The 17,729-nt window shown below is 35.0% G+C and overlaps 3 protein-coding genes across 3 annotated transcripts; 2 read left to right on the top strand and 1 right to left on the bottom strand.

Annotated features, from left to right (window-relative positions):
- Positions 1–651: 651 nt before the first annotated feature.
- On the top strand, positions 652–2,883 carry LOC135220983 (uncharacterized). Its single transcript, XM_064258686.1, has 5 exons — positions 652–761; positions 1,081–1,259; positions 1,708–1,761; positions 1,892–2,071; positions 2,157–2,883. Exons 2-5 carry the CDS (start codon positions 1,096–1,098, stop codon positions 2,296–2,298), a joined length of 540 nt encoding a protein of 179 aa, XP_064114756.1. The 5' UTR covers positions 652–761; positions 1,081–1,095; the 3' UTR covers positions 2,299–2,883.
- A 183-nt stretch (positions 2,884–3,066) lies between these two features.
- LOC135225543 (peritrophin-1-like) lies at positions 3,067–8,772 on the top strand. Its single transcript, XM_064264816.1, has 3 exons — positions 3,067–3,199; positions 6,765–7,019; positions 8,450–8,772. The coding sequence occupies exons 2-3, from the start codon at positions 6,765–6,767 to the stop codon at positions 8,483–8,485; spliced, it is 291 nt and encodes a 96-aa protein (XP_064120886.1). The 5' UTR covers positions 3,067–3,199; the 3' UTR covers positions 8,486–8,772.
- A 1,197-nt stretch (positions 8,773–9,969) lies between these two features.
- LOC135225532 (40-kDa huntingtin-associated protein-like) lies at positions 9,970–17,469 on the bottom strand. Its single transcript, XM_064264808.1, has 8 exons — positions 16,856–17,469; positions 15,655–15,701; positions 15,322–15,467; positions 14,791–14,937; positions 14,244–14,373; positions 13,728–13,830; positions 11,411–11,535; positions 9,970–10,353 (listed from the first exon to the last, which is right to left on the bottom strand). The coding sequence occupies exons 1-8, from the start codon at positions 16,927–16,929 to the stop codon at positions 10,184–10,186; spliced, it is 942 nt and encodes a 313-aa protein (XP_064120878.1). The 5' UTR covers positions 16,930–17,469; the 3' UTR covers positions 9,970–10,183.
- Positions 17,470–17,729: the final 260 nt, after the last annotated feature.

Here is a 17,729-nt window from a genome sequence, read left to right as displayed (position 1 = left end):
TGATAAACTAAATCTTCGGATAAAAGGACATAGTGAGACTTCGACATGAATCTTCGACAACAAAGGGACATGTGTTACTGGGATATAAGAAGTCCAAAGATAAGGGGATAAAAAACGTCTCCGATGATAAAACATTCCACGGTGACAAAGGAATCCAAGAAGTCTACGATGACAAAGAGAGAACTGCAAAGTTCTCGTTGGCACAGAAACAAGAGAAGGTTTAAAAGTCGTCACTCATAAGAGTAATAATCATTAGAGGCAATAAAATACATAGATTAATGCAGATATGTCTTCCTTTAAGGAAGCTTATTAGGTTTCCTATTTCTTTCAAGACCCTCAACTCTCCTCCTCCTCCTCATATTCCTCAATATTATCTTCCTCACCTCATTCAAACCTGACGAAGATTACCGGCATCACCCGATCTAGGTTCTTTGACCTTTTTTGAGGAGGCGTGATGGCCCATAGGGATTCCTACGGCTTTCAGTGGTCTCTGCAATCATAGGTAATCACGCCCTCAATTTGTGGGAGGGGAAAGGAGGGAGGGAGAGAGGGAGGGAGGGGAGTTAGGAAGGAAGGACTATCTGCGCAGGTTTACTCGACAGACGACCTATAAAAATGCAAACCGAATTCTGGAGAGTCGCATTTGCCGCCTCTTCCACAGAGTTGTCGCATCCCGGCCAACTCTGCTCCCTCTCTCTTTCCCCGCCTGTCGCTTTTTCACCCTCCACCCCCTATGTCTTCTTCGCCCAATTCCCCTTCAGGTAAGAAAGGGCGTGACATCTCTCTCTCTCTGATTGACTGACATTTATCTATAATCTGAAGTGGTTCTGTTTGTAGCTTTACAGGAAATTCCTTCTCATGGAAGATAATTGCAAAAAATACTGAAATTATTCGCAGAAATGAGCTAACTTTGTGTTCATACTGAAAAAGTCTGTCTATTGTGATATATTTCAGGCTACATGAATGATATTATAAAGACTTAAGAGCACAATAGAAATATAAATGTTTAGACCTATATCAATATCTATATGTATAGGCCTATATCAGTATCCTTCATCTCCTGAATAATGAAAATTGCAGGATCCCTCTGGCGACATGAACGTCCTCTCGTGGCTCTTCTGTGCAGCGTTGCCTTGCATCATCCAAGCCGCCTTCCGGCCTCCCATTGTGGTCTCCATGCAACCTGGAGGCGACCCGGAAGTGGGCCCACAAAACCAGAGGGTCCTCTGCCCCGTCATTTACGTCTCACCCACCTTCAGGTCAGCCCCCGAACCTTTCACTGGTTGCTTTGTTTTAGTTGTTTCCCTGATTTGGCTGTTTAATTTATTTCGATGTTCAAAGGCAATTTTGTCTTTATATCCGAGGTGTGACTTGTAACAAATTTTTTTAAAACTTAATTTTCAGTGTTTAAGTTAACTGCAAATGGAAATGTTTATATTTTTTCATATCCCAGAGTTTTCATGCTTTAAATTGCCGACTTTTTCTATTTGCTTAGACTTTCTCTTCTGTCAATGTTTTACAAAATTTTAATATCTCTTACCTGCTTGAAATGATCTCTTTTCATATTTATCCGCTAATTACTTCAGTTAACTGGTCTAAGATTCATATTAATACAATTGACAGCTTCTCACAAAAATGAAGTCATTGGCATTAGTCTCGAGAAACCCGTGTGATTAATTTCTCATTTTTTCCCCAAAATTTCCTCAGGTTCCGACGCAGCCTCGATGTCGTCAAGAGAAGCTTCGAAAACGAAGGATTCAGGTAAATTTCCTCTGACTTTTCCTTGTCGTTAAGGCCTCCTGTCCATCAACACATTAGGCCTATTCGTGATCATTCATTAGGCCTACGTACTTGTCGACTTATGAATCAGCATACTACTTTATGCTTCCAGATTTGATCCAGCGGTCTGTGACGACAATGGGCAACTCCTACCAGTTAGGGGACAGGTTTCCCTCGACGGGGGTCCATTGCAATTCGGCCTCGGTCTTCGAGACGACAAAACAAAAGACTCCGACGCAGACGTCAAAAGCGTCTTTCGGCCTGGCAGAAAATACCGCAAGAACATACGAAAGTAAGTTTCTTATTCGTTGTGTCTTCTGGTATATGTATTTACGTTATATTTTTTTTATTCCTAACATTCTTTTTTTTTCTAATAGGTTCACACGCAATTACAATCTCCGCTTTGGTCGTTCTCTCGACCTCCAGACTCCTTGCCCGGATTGCGAAGAAGACAGAAACCTATACGCTTACTCTAGGGTCACCCCGAAAGGCCAAGACACCGAAGGCAACACCATTTGAGATTTCGTAATGGGATCCCAGTGATAAGCCATTAACCGATGATGTCTTCTCGCGAGACCTAACTGATGATAATAAAGAAGTCACACGTTCTACTACCCACGATTCTCAAGACATCTTTTGAGAGAGAGGCTGCTTTCAAGATGCCTTGCTTTTCGGTGGAGTCTGCAACGTACTTCGTAGCTATATTTCAAATAAGATTCCTCCATAAAATTCACTTAACTAAAATAAGTCCGTTGGGCAAAAGAAAATGGTAAATACGAATATATACAAGGAATACATATGCTACGTAGTAATGTGTTCCGGAATTATGAAATCTAAAAGAAAAATCTAGGAATTACTGAGTCTCGTACGGTGGTATGGCACGTCTCATCTTTCAACAGACAAATAAAAATTTTCATTCCCATTTATCACTTGTTCCCTGATCCTCATAAATTCTTTGAACACTAAGGATCCTCTTGATGTACTATTGGATAAGGCAAAGTAGATATTCTCCCATTATTCAGCCAAGTTAAAAAGCTATAATACTTAGACGGACGACATCTGGGAAGCTATTTTCACCGTGTGACACATCGTATTATTTAAAAAAAAAACGAGGCAACTACTTCATTAACGCTATTTCATCAAAGTATGAAATTCCCACCATTTAGAAGCACTGTTGAGAAGGAAGCAACAAGCCCGATAAACCCCCAATTCTTCAGAAATTAAGATATTTTTTCTTAATATCAGTGCAACGGTTGAATTCACACTGGATTTTTGCCATTTTTATTTATGCAATTCTGCTCCAAAGCACATGGGAAAGTTCCCACAAAGATAAAACCGTCCTGGCGTCTATATAAATATCTAGACTTCCTCTTCTCAATAAACGACAGCACAGGAGAAAGCTGCACTGCTTCCATTAGAGGTAAATCGCTTTACCCATTTCTCTCTCTCTCTCTCAAATATTTTTGTATATTCTCAAAGTGACAAACTTCACCGGGATATTTCACCATCAAAGTATCTTTCTCATTTCGTGGATAGAAGGGAAAACTAATTTTAATCTGTCAAAATCACTGCAGCATCGGTTCTAGCATATTCAAAATTATTATTAGTTTTTTATATATATAGTTTTTGTTGACATTGCCTGAGTATGTTCTGAGGACATCTTCCATAGAACTTCGCCTCTACTGTTTTGAGACCATTTTATTTTTCTCCCGAGGCACTTTTAAGATATTTGATGTATCTCAGCGTAACATTTACTTGCGTGTATACACACACACACACACACACACACACACAAATATATATGAACAAAGTTTCAGCCACGATTTTCCTCCGTGGCTGTAACTTTCCTCGTATAATCATCATGTTTTTATTTCTTCGTGATTTAAAATCACACACAGATTATATATATATATTATATATATATATATATATATATATATATATATATATATATATATATGCAGAAGCCAGGTACTATGTCGTATCTCTAAGTAAATGGGGATACAATCCACAATGAAGTAAAATCCTCTTGTAGTTTAAAATATATATCTCTAGTAAAGGAGATACCAGAGATATATATTTTTTTAAACTACAAGAGGATTTTACTTCATCGTGGATTGTATCCCCATATATATATATATATATATATATATATATATATATATATATATATATATATATATATATATATATATAGTATATATATATATATATATATATATTATATATATATATATATATATATATATATATATAATATATATATATATATATACTAATATATAGATATATATATAGATATATATATATTATATATATATATATATATATATATATATATATGTATTATGATATATATATATATATATACCACAAGGAAAATGATAGGCAGAAATCCAAGCCCTTTCGTCTTTACTAATTGATCGGTTGATTGTGAGTTATCTGGCGTCACAACTACCAGGGTCACCGACGCCGATACGTCTTTATGAAGACATTGTCATTCGTTCCTTGACAATGTTTTAGTAAAGACGAAAGCGCTTGAATTTCTGCTTATCATTTCCTGTGGTATTCGCTTAATTAATGAAGTCACGTGCGCCTACTGCGATTTTTAAGCATATATATATATATATATATATATATATATATATATATATATATATATGTGTGTGTGTGTAAAACTTTATCACAAAGATATGGAGATCAAAAAAGGCAAATGTCATAAAGGGGAAGTGAAACAAGAGAGTGGTTGCTTGGCCTTTTGACACAGTGGTCCTTTACTGGCAGGCAGTAGTTAAGGACTGCTGTGTCGAAAGGCTTAGTAACCGCTCTATTGTTTCACTTTCCCTTCGTGGCATTTGCTTTTATGTTCTATATATATATATATATATATATATATATATATATATATATATTATATAATATATAAATAACAGAATTCCATCTAATAAAAAGAGCCCATAAAAATGCTAACATATACGTAGAAAGTAAGTACTATATTTCAGAGACTACTGTCTCTCTCTTCAGGAAGGTAATGAATGAGAAAAGTTACAGAAAAGGCATTAGTATTTATGCAGAGATATCAATCCACAGATAGCGATTTAACTAGGTCACCCCTGTTGATAATTTCTCTTTAATCTTTTTAAGCGTTGGTTGAAGAAAGATTCTATCTATGATTTCTGAATCCCAGGTGCCCTTTGAATCATTCATTACCTGTCTTTGTTTCAAGGCTGACTCTATCATCTGGCTTTTGTACCAATATTTGCTGCTATAAATCACATGTGACAAATTCCAGTTTATTCTGTGGTTGCAGTTATTTTAATGCTTAAAAATAGCCATGAAAAGAGAGACACCTAACAAGAAAATAAAAATAAAAATCCCACACCTGGACAGGATTAAGACAGTGACACAGACCCTCAGAAAATCTAACCCTTTTGCCTTTACCTACCCAAATCCTTGATTAACGTCCAACAAAAGCCAATCGCCAAAGACACAGGAGTATACAAAATCCCATGCCCGGACTGTGACCAATCTTACATCGGTTTTACAGGAAAATCACTTCCCCAGAGATTAATACAACATAAATGGTCAGTTAGATATGAACAACACAGCTCAGCTATTTTTATCCATATAAATAACCATAACCACAGAATACTCTGGAATTTGTCATATATAATTTATAGCAGCAAATGTCGGTACAAAAGCCAGATGATGGAGTCAGCCTTGATTAAAAAAAATTCAGGTAATGAACATCTCAAAGTGGACCTGGGATTCAGATATCATAGATAAAATCTTCCTTCAACCAATGTTTAAGAAGATTAAAGAGATTTTCAACAGGGGTGACCTACTTAAACAGCTACCTGTGGATGGATCTCTTGGTATAAATACTGCTTTTCTGTATCTTTTCTCACTCATTACCTACCTAATGAGAGAGAGACTATATTTTGGTGTTTTTATGGGCTCCTTTTTATATATATATATACATATATATATATATATATATATATATATATATATATATAATATATATATATATAGTGGACCCCCGTATTCGCAGACTCACGCATTTGCGGATTTCTCTCGGGAACATTTCCCCGCATTATTCACACAAAATTCACCTATTTTTCTATGAAATATACACAAATTCCTTTTTTTTCATCAATTTCATCACAAAATGCACTTTTTGTGTAAAACTATTAAAAAAACCAGGTATGAAAATTTTTAGTGGGTTTTTCTTGAATTTTACCTAATAAAATGGGAGGTTTTCTGCGTTTTTATAGGGGTTCCAACTATTTGCGGGTTCTAACTATTCACAGGGGGTCTGGAACACATCCCCCGCGAATACGGGGGACCACTGTATAATATATATACATATAAATGGCAGTCCCCACTTAGTTAACGGAGTTTCGATTTTATGATGCTTGGTTAACGATGTTGTTAACCAGATATTCTGCACAAGTAAGCAATTTTCAGTGTCGTTACGCAATTTATTGGCGTCTAGGTGGTTTATTGGTGTCAGTAAATGGTTTATTGGCGTCGGTAGGCATTGTTCAACGCCATTAAGGGTTTATCAGTGATTATGGCATTGTAAATGCTATTTATTTTTCATAAATACTATGATGTTCTGGTTAGCAACTATTTTCAGTTATCGGGGATCATCCAGGAATGGAACCCCCGCCGTTAATCAGGGGCTGCTGTGTGTGTGTGTGTACATATATATTTTTTGCTTTTTTTACCAATTACAAGTTACAAGGTGATAAAAGCAGAAAACACTATGGAATGATGCAAAATTCCTAGTGCTACAAATTGCTCTGTCTGGCTGGACAAATGGATAGATATCTATTTTGTTGTTCGATAACAACAATAGTGCTGTTGAATCTGATGTCACTGTATAGATCTTTCAGTGGAAAGATAAATCTATCCATCTGGCATAAATGATGTACACATAGGTGCATAAAAATATACAGTATTATTAATTTCTCACCCAGATGTCTAGAATATTAGCAGCGATATTACTCACCACTTTGCTGTGTGCAGCATGGGCAGACGACTCCACGCTAACATGTGACACTGCAGTCTCTGCAAAATGCCCAGCCAAAGACCCACCCACACCTGTGTATCTGGCTGATCCTTCAGACTGCTCAAAATTCTGTGAATGTTCAGGAGGAACTGCCTTCTCCAAGAGCTGTCAAACGGGTACTCTGTGGGATGACACTATTGGCATCTGCAACTGGGCTTCAATGGTAAGGAAGTGAAAATTTATATTATTTGGACTAATTAGAAAGTGCCAAAACACACGCTCTCTTGGAAACGGATGCAGGTCGCTGTTATCTCGGTGAAGGGAGGTGGAGAAGCACGCTTGCATCATTGATTCTTCTAAACTAATTAGTAACTATCAAAGAAAGTGAAACTTTTTCTAAAATTCCAAAAACTTTCCTGATGATTTATTACCATAAATGAAATTAAACTGCATACAACCTTTCTATCTAGGCAGTTCCCGGTTTATGGTGGGGGTTCTGTTACTGGTAGTGTGCCATAACCGGAAAAATGTCGTAAACTGGAACATCATACTAACAATGGGAGTAACTGGGAGTAACGGGCACTTACAGCTCTGAAAGCCCTTAAAATGGGGTTACAGCACTTTAAAACCGGGTACAGCGCTGTAAAATAGGGTTAACCCTTAAGAGCCGTGCTAATAAAAGCATATGTATCACTGCAGACCAGGCAAACTTTGAGGTCGGCCAATTTAAGAAAATATATATCAATGAGAAGAGGAAGATATGCAAATGCACATAGAGTAAGAAAAAAAATTCTAAAAAATCTCCCTGCCTTCCACGAGATGTTGAAAAAGACTATTTATAACCCCTTGTAGGGCCTCTTTTACAAGACAATCATAATTTTACCATGTTATGCATGTTTTTTTAATAAATGATTTTATTTAATTTTTTAAACTATAATTACAGCTCACACAATATCAAAACAGATAAGTACTAAAATCAGTAACAAATTCTGAGTAAATTTGTTGTAAAATATTTACGTAAAATGTGAGAGCAATGATGCAGTAACCTTTTTTTATTATACATGCATTTCTAATCTTCTTTGCAAAATTACAATTATAACTGACATACTATCATAAAAGAACTAAAACCAACTAGGTATATTTATGAGTAAATAAATAAAAAGACATCATGGGAGGAAGATAAACACAACACGTCCCCTTGAAGTCAAGATCACAACTAACTCATGAGTCGACTAGTTCGTTGATCTGAGCCAGTCTAAAAGTTGCCATTAGTGAATCTATGGGCTATAGAAGTAATGCAACTTCTTTCCCGCCCGATTCCCCCAAATCGATGGTGTGTAATATTGATGCTCACCATTAGTGAATCCGTCCACCACCCAAAACCTGTTATTGCTACTCATATGAGGGTATCCGCCCATTAAAGGTCAATGCTGCCGTGACCCAAATGCAGTATAGTTGGAACTCCATAAACCGGGGACTGCCTGTATTTGTAATTACACACTAACACAGACATATACCAGATTAATCAGGTTGTTTAAATAATGAGCATACAAGAAACTTACAACTGGTTCATGTCTTGGTACTAACAGATGCTAGCCTTTGGCAAAAGTAAGAATATGTTGAAGCAATAACTCTGTTTTTCTTTTGAACCAGGTGGACTGTGGAGATCGACCAATCCCACCAATGTAAAGGCAGACCAACACTGGAAACACAACATGTGAACCTTTCATACAGAGCTTGGGAAAAGTCATGACCTTTCGTCTTAAACCATTCTAAATTTTACTATGGTGGCATTTACCCTTCATTATGGCCCAGTGCTATTTGTTGCAAGTTTCAATAATGCTTGGTTTATAGAGCTTGTAGGGGGTTGAGGAATTGGTTTAGTCCTACTTTTGCATCTCCTGTTTTTTTCTTCAGTTTTATAAGAATTATAAATAATTTTCTCTATTGTATTTCAATAAATGTTTTCCACAGCACTCAAGATGTATTACCTATTAGTATTATAATCAACAGTGAAATTCAAGCTTCTGTGAAGAGTATTACAGTACCGTAACCCTAAAGTTTTTTTAATTGTCTTTTTCTACCTTGGATCATATAAAATGTAATGAGTCCTTTTTTCAAGTTAATTGAGCACCATTCATCTAAACTGTTTAAAATGAACATCTTCATGAGGACTGGTATTTGCTGCTGCTGCTCGTGTGTAAATATCTAAGGCAAAATATTTAATTAACAATGGAATAAATAACCAATTAATTACAGCAAAATGGCAAACCTGTCCAAAGTTTGAAAAAAACTTTCATTTTGTAACTTACCTTCTGGCCAACAATTACTGAGCTGCCAAATACTGTTTTAATAAATACAGGAAAGACAGTGTCTTGTTCTCTGAAAATGTTAAAAATATTTAATGTTATTTATGTTCAATGTATTTACAAGTAAGCACCCTACCTCCCTAATCAGCTCCATAAGTACAAAAGACCTAAAATGCACCCATAATGAATTGCATTGCATACTGTAATATCAAATAAGAGAGACATGTTATCATACAAGATTGATAAAAGATTGCGATTTCGCAATCTGTAAAAAAATAAATGCATAGTATATCATGGTGATATTTTTACCTGGGGTCATTACAAGTGACTGGGAAGAAACACCTGATATAAATGAGCAAATTCATAAGCAACAGGGAAAATGTTCACTCAGGATATGAGTACTGATAAGTACAAATATTAATATTCAGGATATACAGTAGGAATGGCTAATACATGCATACTGTACTCTTACATATTAATGCATAATTTACCAATCTTTTATTTAATCTTCCTTCAATCTTCCATTTATATTTACATTCAGCCTTCAATGCTCAGCCCCCAAGAGCCGCATTGCTTTCTTGCTTTTTCCCTGCACTCACTTGCCTCTTTATCTTCTAACCGTAAAACTTGCCTCTTATCTCCTACCCATAAAACTTCTTCAACTCTCCCTTGCCATTATTTTCGACTAGTGCTGTGTCTCTCAAGACTGGATTCAGATGTCTTATTAAACAATCTTGATAAAATATCATTATTATATTATTAATATAAATATAGTACTCACGATATACAATACTTACACAGTATGTACCTTTCTACACTGTTGCATCATTAACACCTATGTGAGGTTAAATATATAAAACCACATAAATTTTAAAGCCATTCTATTTATATTGTTGCATGATTACATAAAAATTGACCCCAGAACAATGACTTTGTAATCACCAAAGAAATATAATCTCAATCTTACATCAAACATGAGAATAATAATTACACATTTTGTTTTAAAAATATAAAGATATGTACAGCTACATATCTAATCAATGAGTCATAGTAGCTTGATTTCATTAATATGATACAACTAGCTTCTGTTCATCTCTGTTATTAATATGTGTAGTAAATGCAGGTGCTCAAGACCTAATAACGGGGTTAAATGCTGACTCAACGTAGAGAGGGCCTGACTGTCTCGTCCTTGACAGGCCAATACTAACGACTGAAGTAACACTACTAATTCTGCATCATCATACGACACTGAAAAAGAAGTACAAAGAGTCACCGTATTTTATCTTGCGTATTCTAGTGTACTCTTTAATATTACAAAATTCACCCAAATTTTACTATGGTTAAACTTATTCAAAATATTCAAGCAGCCAATCTTAGCATCTGGACTACTAAATACTGTGTTCACAGTCATTATCACTGTTTCAATCCCATATGATGCAAATGGCCTCTAAGAAATCCTGTGTTTTAACTTCACCAATCTCCAATCCTCTTCTTCCTCAGTTCTCATCCAAGTAGGTTTAGGTCTTTACACTCTTCTGGTGCCCACAGAAGCCCAGCTGACATCATCAGGTACTATTCTTCCAGGGTGGTGCAAAATATATGACCAAGCTACTTTCTTTTTTTCTTTAACATCACTTCATCTTCAAATTGAAATTCAGTAACTTTCCCTAATGGTATTTCTCACTCTATCCTATTACAACTCAACAATCTTCTTGAAGTTTTATTCTCAAACCAACACAATCTTCTGGACACAATATCACTGTCATAACATGAGTCATGTGCATATTGCAGAAATTGGTAATTTTACTTTTGTATGCAATTTCAGTTTACAGTTTACTTGATCTCGAGCCTGCCAACTTTTTATCTGCTTTTTTATTCTTCCCCTAAATTCCAAATCAAATTCTGTACTGGGTATCATTCAGTAATCCTTTTTCCATCTTGCATTGTTTCACCATTCCTCATTATTTGTTTTTCTTAGGTTTCTCCTAAGTCCAATCTCTCTAGAGATATGATACACTCCAGACCAAATTTGAAAAAATTTCTGCAATTACATCTAGCATTCCTTTCTTCAACCTCCTCTCACTGCCAAATTTAGGGAAAAAATCCCATGATAAACATGCTAACTTTCATATAATCCTGGTAACAACTTCAACTACTGTAATGTAAAGATAGCCATGAAAGAATAAGTTCAGTTCTAGACATATTTTGGTGGCCTTTTGAAAAAATTTTCTACATGGCTGACCTTACCATAAGTAGGTACTATAATAAACATTGAAGCAAAAACATCAGCGGAGAGAATACTCACCATTAAGCTGCTGTATGTCAGGTGTTGTCCATGAATACTTTTCTAGGAGGTGTGCATGTGGAGGTTTGGTGTGTTGAGGTAATGGTTGTAACGTAAGTAAGATCAGCAGTGATGAGATTTCACACCTGCAAAGATAATTAAAATCTTTACAATAACATCCAAATGTTTTTGTAAAACTTCAATTAGGTCTAAACAATCAACGCCTTTATTTTCTTCCATTAATAGACTTTTGATAAGTGTGGCTGTAATAATTACAGACATTAAGACATCTTCTGGTAGGTTAAGCCTCCCATCTTAAGTGCATGAAAACATACAGCTCTGTCAACATCTTCAAGGTAAGTACCTTTCGCTGGTTGGTATCTAAGCAAAACCTGTATTTGTTCAGCTATCTCTCACCCTTGGAACATGAATGTGTATGGAAAAAGCCTTAGGAATGAATGATTCTGTAGCCTCAAATCCAAGATTTTCCTGAGGCATAAAAACAAATTATGTACAAGCATTATAGAAAAGATAAGTATACTGAGAATAAAACAGAATACAGTATGTCCAGCCTTTCTAGCTTTTTATCCATACAAAAAGAACTAAAAAAAAAAACAATATATGTACATGTATAAATGCAAACACAATCAGAAAGGTACCTTAAAATCACCAGCATCTAACACTTTTTTAAATGTACCTAAAGTACAATCATAAGCACAGTACAGGCAGTCCCCGGGTTACGACAGTCTCGGCTTACGACGTTCTGAGGTTACAACGCTTTTCAATTATATTCATCAGAAATTATTTCCAGGGTTACGACTCATGTTCCAGGGTTACGACGCATGTTCCAGAGTTACGATGCCTACAAACGCTGATCTGGCAGATGAAATATGACACCAAAAATGCAAAATAATCAATATTTAAAGGTTTATTTGATGAAAAATGCAAAAAGAATGCAGTTTACATAGTTTTGAATGCACCTAAAGCATTAAAAGTAAGGTTTTCTTAGGATTTTTGACAATGTTCCAGCTTACGACGATTTTCGGCTTATGACGCGTCTTAAGAACGGAACCCCCGTTGTAACCCGGGGACTGCCTTACAGTACTACATACCTATGTAAAACTTTCTAATATCTACAAAGTAATTAAAAAAGGATTCTTCAACCAAACCTAAAAACAACACGGATCACAACCGTCTAAAAAGTTACAAATTCCTACCTGACCTATGCCCAAATAAAAGGAGAGGGTCAAAAGTAAGGTTAAAGCCGGTGCCTTATAAAAGTAATTATGTATTGCAACTAAATTAATCATCAAAATTTCAACTGCCAGTTTCTCAATCAAGCCACCAATAGATACCAGAAAATTATGGCAAATAACATCCACATAACTTCTGAAATTTGACAGATTTTAACAGATAGACAACATAATGAGCAAATTAAAACCAGCAACAAAAAAACTGTTGGTTGTGCACAGCAGCTCACCTTTAACTAAGTAAAACAAACAAAATCATCATGTCATATGAAACATAGACTGTATCAGCAGCATCGTCAAAGTTTTGAAACTTTGCATACACCACTTAAAAGAAAATACTATAGTGCAAAAAAAAAAAAAAATAACTGCTCCATAATAGGCAGGTTACAAAACACAGCTCACTGTTATAATTACTACTTACACATTTTAAGGATTTTTCAAGTGTTGGTCTATACACATTCTAAGTCATTACCTGAAGGCCAAGAATTTATGAGTAACAAAACTAAAGGGAAAAAGATAAAGGGTTGCATTACACCCCCCAATCTTTGCAGGTAATGTTGCATCCTTATGCCCAGTAATCTCTACTGGTAACAGTAGTACTACACAACTATAATTTTGAATAATACTTTTATTTTCCATAAAGTTACATGGGAATTCAAATTCAGTTTGTTTTCAAATCGATGAATGCTTAGGACACTGGTAAGAATCTTTCAGGATACTTGAAATATTACCATCAGCCATTATGAATGATAGCTAATTTTACTAAAACTTCTATGATCATGGGAGTAGTAATTATTAACCATAAAAAGACAAAACTGTGTGATATCACTATGGTTTTCAGTTTGAAAGACAACCAAAATAAGCTTTAGAATTGTGCACGTACATAATAACAGATGATAAAGGTTGATGAAGTAAATAACTTAAGGCTCATGCCTGACCTGAAACCTACATCCCCCAAAAAATTTAGGGGAAAGAAATGAGTGAATACCTGGGTTCATGACTACCTTATCAAGATATTGATCAAATACTTATGGCCCTAATTGCTTATGCCTTGAAGGATGACTGATTTTTTACTAATAAAAACATACCTAGCCAGAATATCTTTATAAGCTCCAGTGAGAGGCTGACCTCCATGCTGTTCTATGACATTCGTCATTTGTGTGAATACTGTCAGTGCACCATGAAGATCACCTGATGTGGGAGAAAAAGTTTTATGTATTTCAACAGAGTATATAAATACACACAGAAGTTCAACAAGGCAAACACATTATTTATATATATATATATATATATATATCTATATATATATATATATATTAATCTATATATATATATATTATATATATATAGATATATATATATATATATTATATATATATATACATATATATATATATATATATATATATATCTATATATATGTATATATCATATATATGCATATATATATAGATAACATATATATATATATATTTAGAAGTAAACAGAAACTTGTTTCAGATAGTGATCATACAGCATCTGATAATACTGAACATAACTTTTCTCACAACATATATGTGAAAACAGTAATCAGGAATAAAAATAACATATGGATGAAAACTTACCTAAATCTATTTTGCATGATGCAATGTACCCAAGACAAGTCAAATAATGCAACGGAGAAGCTGACTGCAAGTCGGCAGCAACACGGAGATGAGTGAGAGCTTCAGAGGGCTGTCCCAGTGACCTGAGGGCCTGATTCACAAATCATTAGAAATACCAAATGCAAGTAGACTGCATATATATACCATATTATTATGAAAATGTATACATAAGCTATATACCACAGCTTGCTAAACAGATTCTGGATTTTATAGTAATCACTCACTAAACAAATATACTTATTAAGAAACACGTACTAAAATGTCCTCCCAAACCATGAAAAAAGAAGGTAATTACTTATTATTTTAAAACAAAACACTAACAAATTAAGGTATGCCAAACAATGAAAAAAAAGTGGTAATTACTTATTCTTCTTTAAAAAAAACACAAACAAATTAAGGTTTGAATAGTTCAAGAAGTCAAAGAACAAAAGATATAACTTGATTCACAGAAACTACATACGTAATGATAAATATACAGTACAGTGAAACTAAAAATTCAATCACTTACTTGCCCTAATTCCATTGCCAATGAAGCTGCAAGTGCTGGTTTCTTCTGGTCTATGTACAGCTGAATGGCATGTTGAAAACAGCTGACAGCAGTCATAAGATGCTCATTGAAACTGGGACAATGAAGGTGATGGTTGATGACTTCTGCCTGCAATAAATATGAAAATGTCTCACTAATCCTCTTGAACTTATCCTAAATTCACATTAACCTGTTACAACTGTGGGTGGTAGACTATCAGAGCTTGAAGTTTTTGGGGGGCTGACATTGAGGTATAGGATAAAAATTAAGCGATTACCCTGTACATAAACAACAACTAAATTAAAAATACAGCCATCACACAGAAACATTAACCTTAAAGGTAATCAGTGCTATTATGATCAAGATTATACTACTGCATACTAAAAACTGATGAAAAGATTTCATGACTGATGAGGAAAACCATAAGGTCTCTAATAACATCAAAAACTACCAGTGCCTCTAAAAGGAGGTGTTCTCTAAATCTTGAGGGAAGGAAAATATGACATCTATTACCTTTAAGAAATACCTTGCAGCTTGAGTGATGGCAGAGACTTCTGTAGTTGGATTGACTAGAGTTTGTTCACACTTAGCAACTGCGACACAACAAAGGCCAGCTTGAGCCCATGCTTCACCTTCACTAAGGTCACGTGCCAGCTGACCTGGTTTATAAGCAATCAAAATGTTTGTGACATAAACATCAAATGTTATGATTTAATAAAAATTAATACTTGAAAATATATACTAATGAATATTTTACATGCAGTACAACTATTTCAATTGTTTCATAGCATAGATACTTATTATACATGCTTGCAAACATATTACAACATGGGTTAAAGAGCTCACCAAATTCTTCACTTGCTTCAGCTACATTTGGTTTGCGTAGGAAGCGCCTGAAAGGAAAGATTCAGATGAGTCAAGACTTCATCATGCTATAGACTTTGTAAACACTGCTTTAAAACTGAAATGTACATGATACTGTATTGGTTTTGTGGTATAAAACCTGAAATGGTTAATATGTTATGGTATATATAAAATATTATTAATAACTTACTTTTATAACAAATTAGCATAACCTAGCATAAAGTATTGATATCCTATATCACATCATCCAACTGACATAGCTTAGGTTCTTGAGAATATTCTAGACATATCAGTCTATTACTTTTAATATACATCAGATGTAGTATAAATATTTGCTTTTAAGCTTATAATCAGATGCAAAGTAAACAATATCTTCAACAAGTATTCATGTTAAATTTAATACATCTTCCTTCCACACCATAATTGTCACAGATGCTTGAAATTGAAAATGGAGATACAGTGGGGGGAAAGATGCTTGTTTTTAATATGAGTCATTTCCACTCCTTCCTGTCCTGCTAAGGGTCAAAACTCATCAGAGTTTCTATGTCAATCTTGACATCATTAGAATCAGTGTTTGATCTTGCAACTCAAAGAAGGAAGAGGATTCCCCCTTTCAAGTTTGACAATGGAAGATTCAATCTCCTAGGTTAGGTTAGGCAGGGTGTAATAAGTAAATATGAAGACCACATCTAGGTTAGATTAAGTTGTATCCTTAAACCTCTCTCGTTTTCATCCACCCCCAACTACAAAACATGGTTTCATAGTATGAGCCTGCATTATCAGACAACTTTGGAGCAATGACAACAGTCTAACAAGTATTTGCAACAGAAAATAAGGTGAAATAGCCTCTCCAGCATGAAAATCACAAAAAATATCTACAAGAGCATGTTTAACGCTCATGCTATTTCATAGGATCAAAGTAATATTTAGCATAATCTCCATCGTTAAACATTAATTTTCTAAGTTAAACCTTGAACTAGCCTAGCTATAAATAGGTAGTAGTAACACCAACAGGTATTCAAAGTAGCCTAACATAAGATCTAGGAGTAAAGCACACCACAATGATCGAGCAATGTCTGATAATGATTAGCTACTAAACCAAATAATAAAAATGCATAGAATTGCTAGCCTGGTATAGCCTACTACTAGCTACGCTGAGTAAGGACGAGACAGCTTCACTTACTTTTTAAGTTTCGACGAAATTCCTCGATATCTGACGATGAAATCATTCCCGGCAAAGGTGGACGAGGATTCCATTTTCCATATGCTTGATTAATTCAGGTTTATCGTAGTCTGAATAACTAGTATAATCTAGCCCAGTCTCGGCTAGTCTACTACTGTACTAAACTAATGCATGGCCAAGGCTACTAAGCTACTATGGTAGCAGTATATAGGCTAGCCTCGCCTAAATTCGTGTGCGTTATTGCCTATGTTTAGTCTAGACTAGGCTTTAACACAGCCTATCTTTAGTCGATTAGATTGTGTTCTTCTTGATAACAGCACTTTAAATATGAATATTTCCTCCTTTGCCAAAAATATTTTAAATAAAAAGGCACGAAGGTCACAAGATCACAATTAGCGGATAAGACAACGTAAACACAAAACTGTGCTTAACTGTCAGGCTTTCGAGGTCACAGCAGATCGTAGTGACATTTAAAGCGGCGTTTTCTGCGCTGTCATTTCACTAGGGCGAGTAATGATTCTTTCTAATATACACTATTATATAATTGCTATTTGGTCATGTTCTCTCACTTATGCAATTTTTGTTGAAGTTAACGACACTGTCCTCTGATAGCACTATAGTTTTATCTAGATTTCAATTCAGGCAATGCTTCTTCTTTTTCCCTTCAGGCAAGCTTCATAGGAATAAGATAAAAGACTTGAATCATTTTTCCTGAAGGGAAAAAATGCCGACTGAATCAATGTCTTGATAAAAAAAAAGATAGCATCAGCAAACAATGCCATTAACGTCAATAAAAATTTGGTAAAACTGAAAACTACTACCGCGGACCTCTGGTTCGATAACTATGTTAGGATTTGCTGGTGATGCTATCAGT

This window comes from Macrobrachium nipponense, chromosome 20, assembly GCF_015104395.2.
Source record: "Macrobrachium nipponense isolate FS-2020 chromosome 20, ASM1510439v2, whole genome shotgun sequence".
Lineage (NCBI taxonomy): Eukaryota > Metazoa > Arthropoda > Malacostraca > Decapoda > Palaemonidae > Macrobrachium > Macrobrachium nipponense.
Note: the sequence above shows the minus strand (reverse complement) of the source record. Positions and strands in the feature narration are given on the sequence as shown.

Bases quoted from the DNA above. Each gene is read 5' to 3' on its own strand.
- LOC135220983 (XM_064258686.1), top strand. From the start codon at position 1,096: ATGAACGTCCTCTCGTGGCTCTTCTGTGCAGCGTTGCCTTGCATCATC. The intron at 1,762-1,891 runs GTAAATTTCCTC...TTATGCTTCCAG, and splicing joins TTCGAAAACGAAGGATTCAG to ATTTGATCCAGCGGTCTGTG. The intron at 2,072-2,156 runs GTAAGTTTCTTA...TTTTTCTAATAG, and splicing joins TACCGCAAGAACATACGAAA to GTTCACACGCAATTACAATC.
- LOC135225543 (XM_064264816.1), top strand. From the start codon at position 6,765: ATGTCTAGAATATTAGCAGCGATATTACTCACCACTTTGCTGTGTGCA. The intron at 7,020-8,449 runs GTAAGGAAGTGA...CTTTTGAACCAG, and splicing joins TCTGCAACTGGGCTTCAATG to GTGGACTGTGGAGATCGACC.
- LOC135225532 (XM_064264808.1), bottom strand. From the start codon at position 16,929: ATGGAATCCTCGTCCACCTTTGCCGGGAATGATTTCATCGTCAGATAT. The intron at 14,938-15,321 runs GTAATAGATGTC...TATTTATTGCAG, and splicing joins CTGCAAGGTATTTCTTAAAG to GCAGAAGTCATCAACCATCA. The intron at 10,354-11,410 runs GTGAGTATTCTC...CTTCTTTTTCAG, and splicing joins TGACATACAGCAGCTTAATG to TGTCGTATGATGATGCAGAA.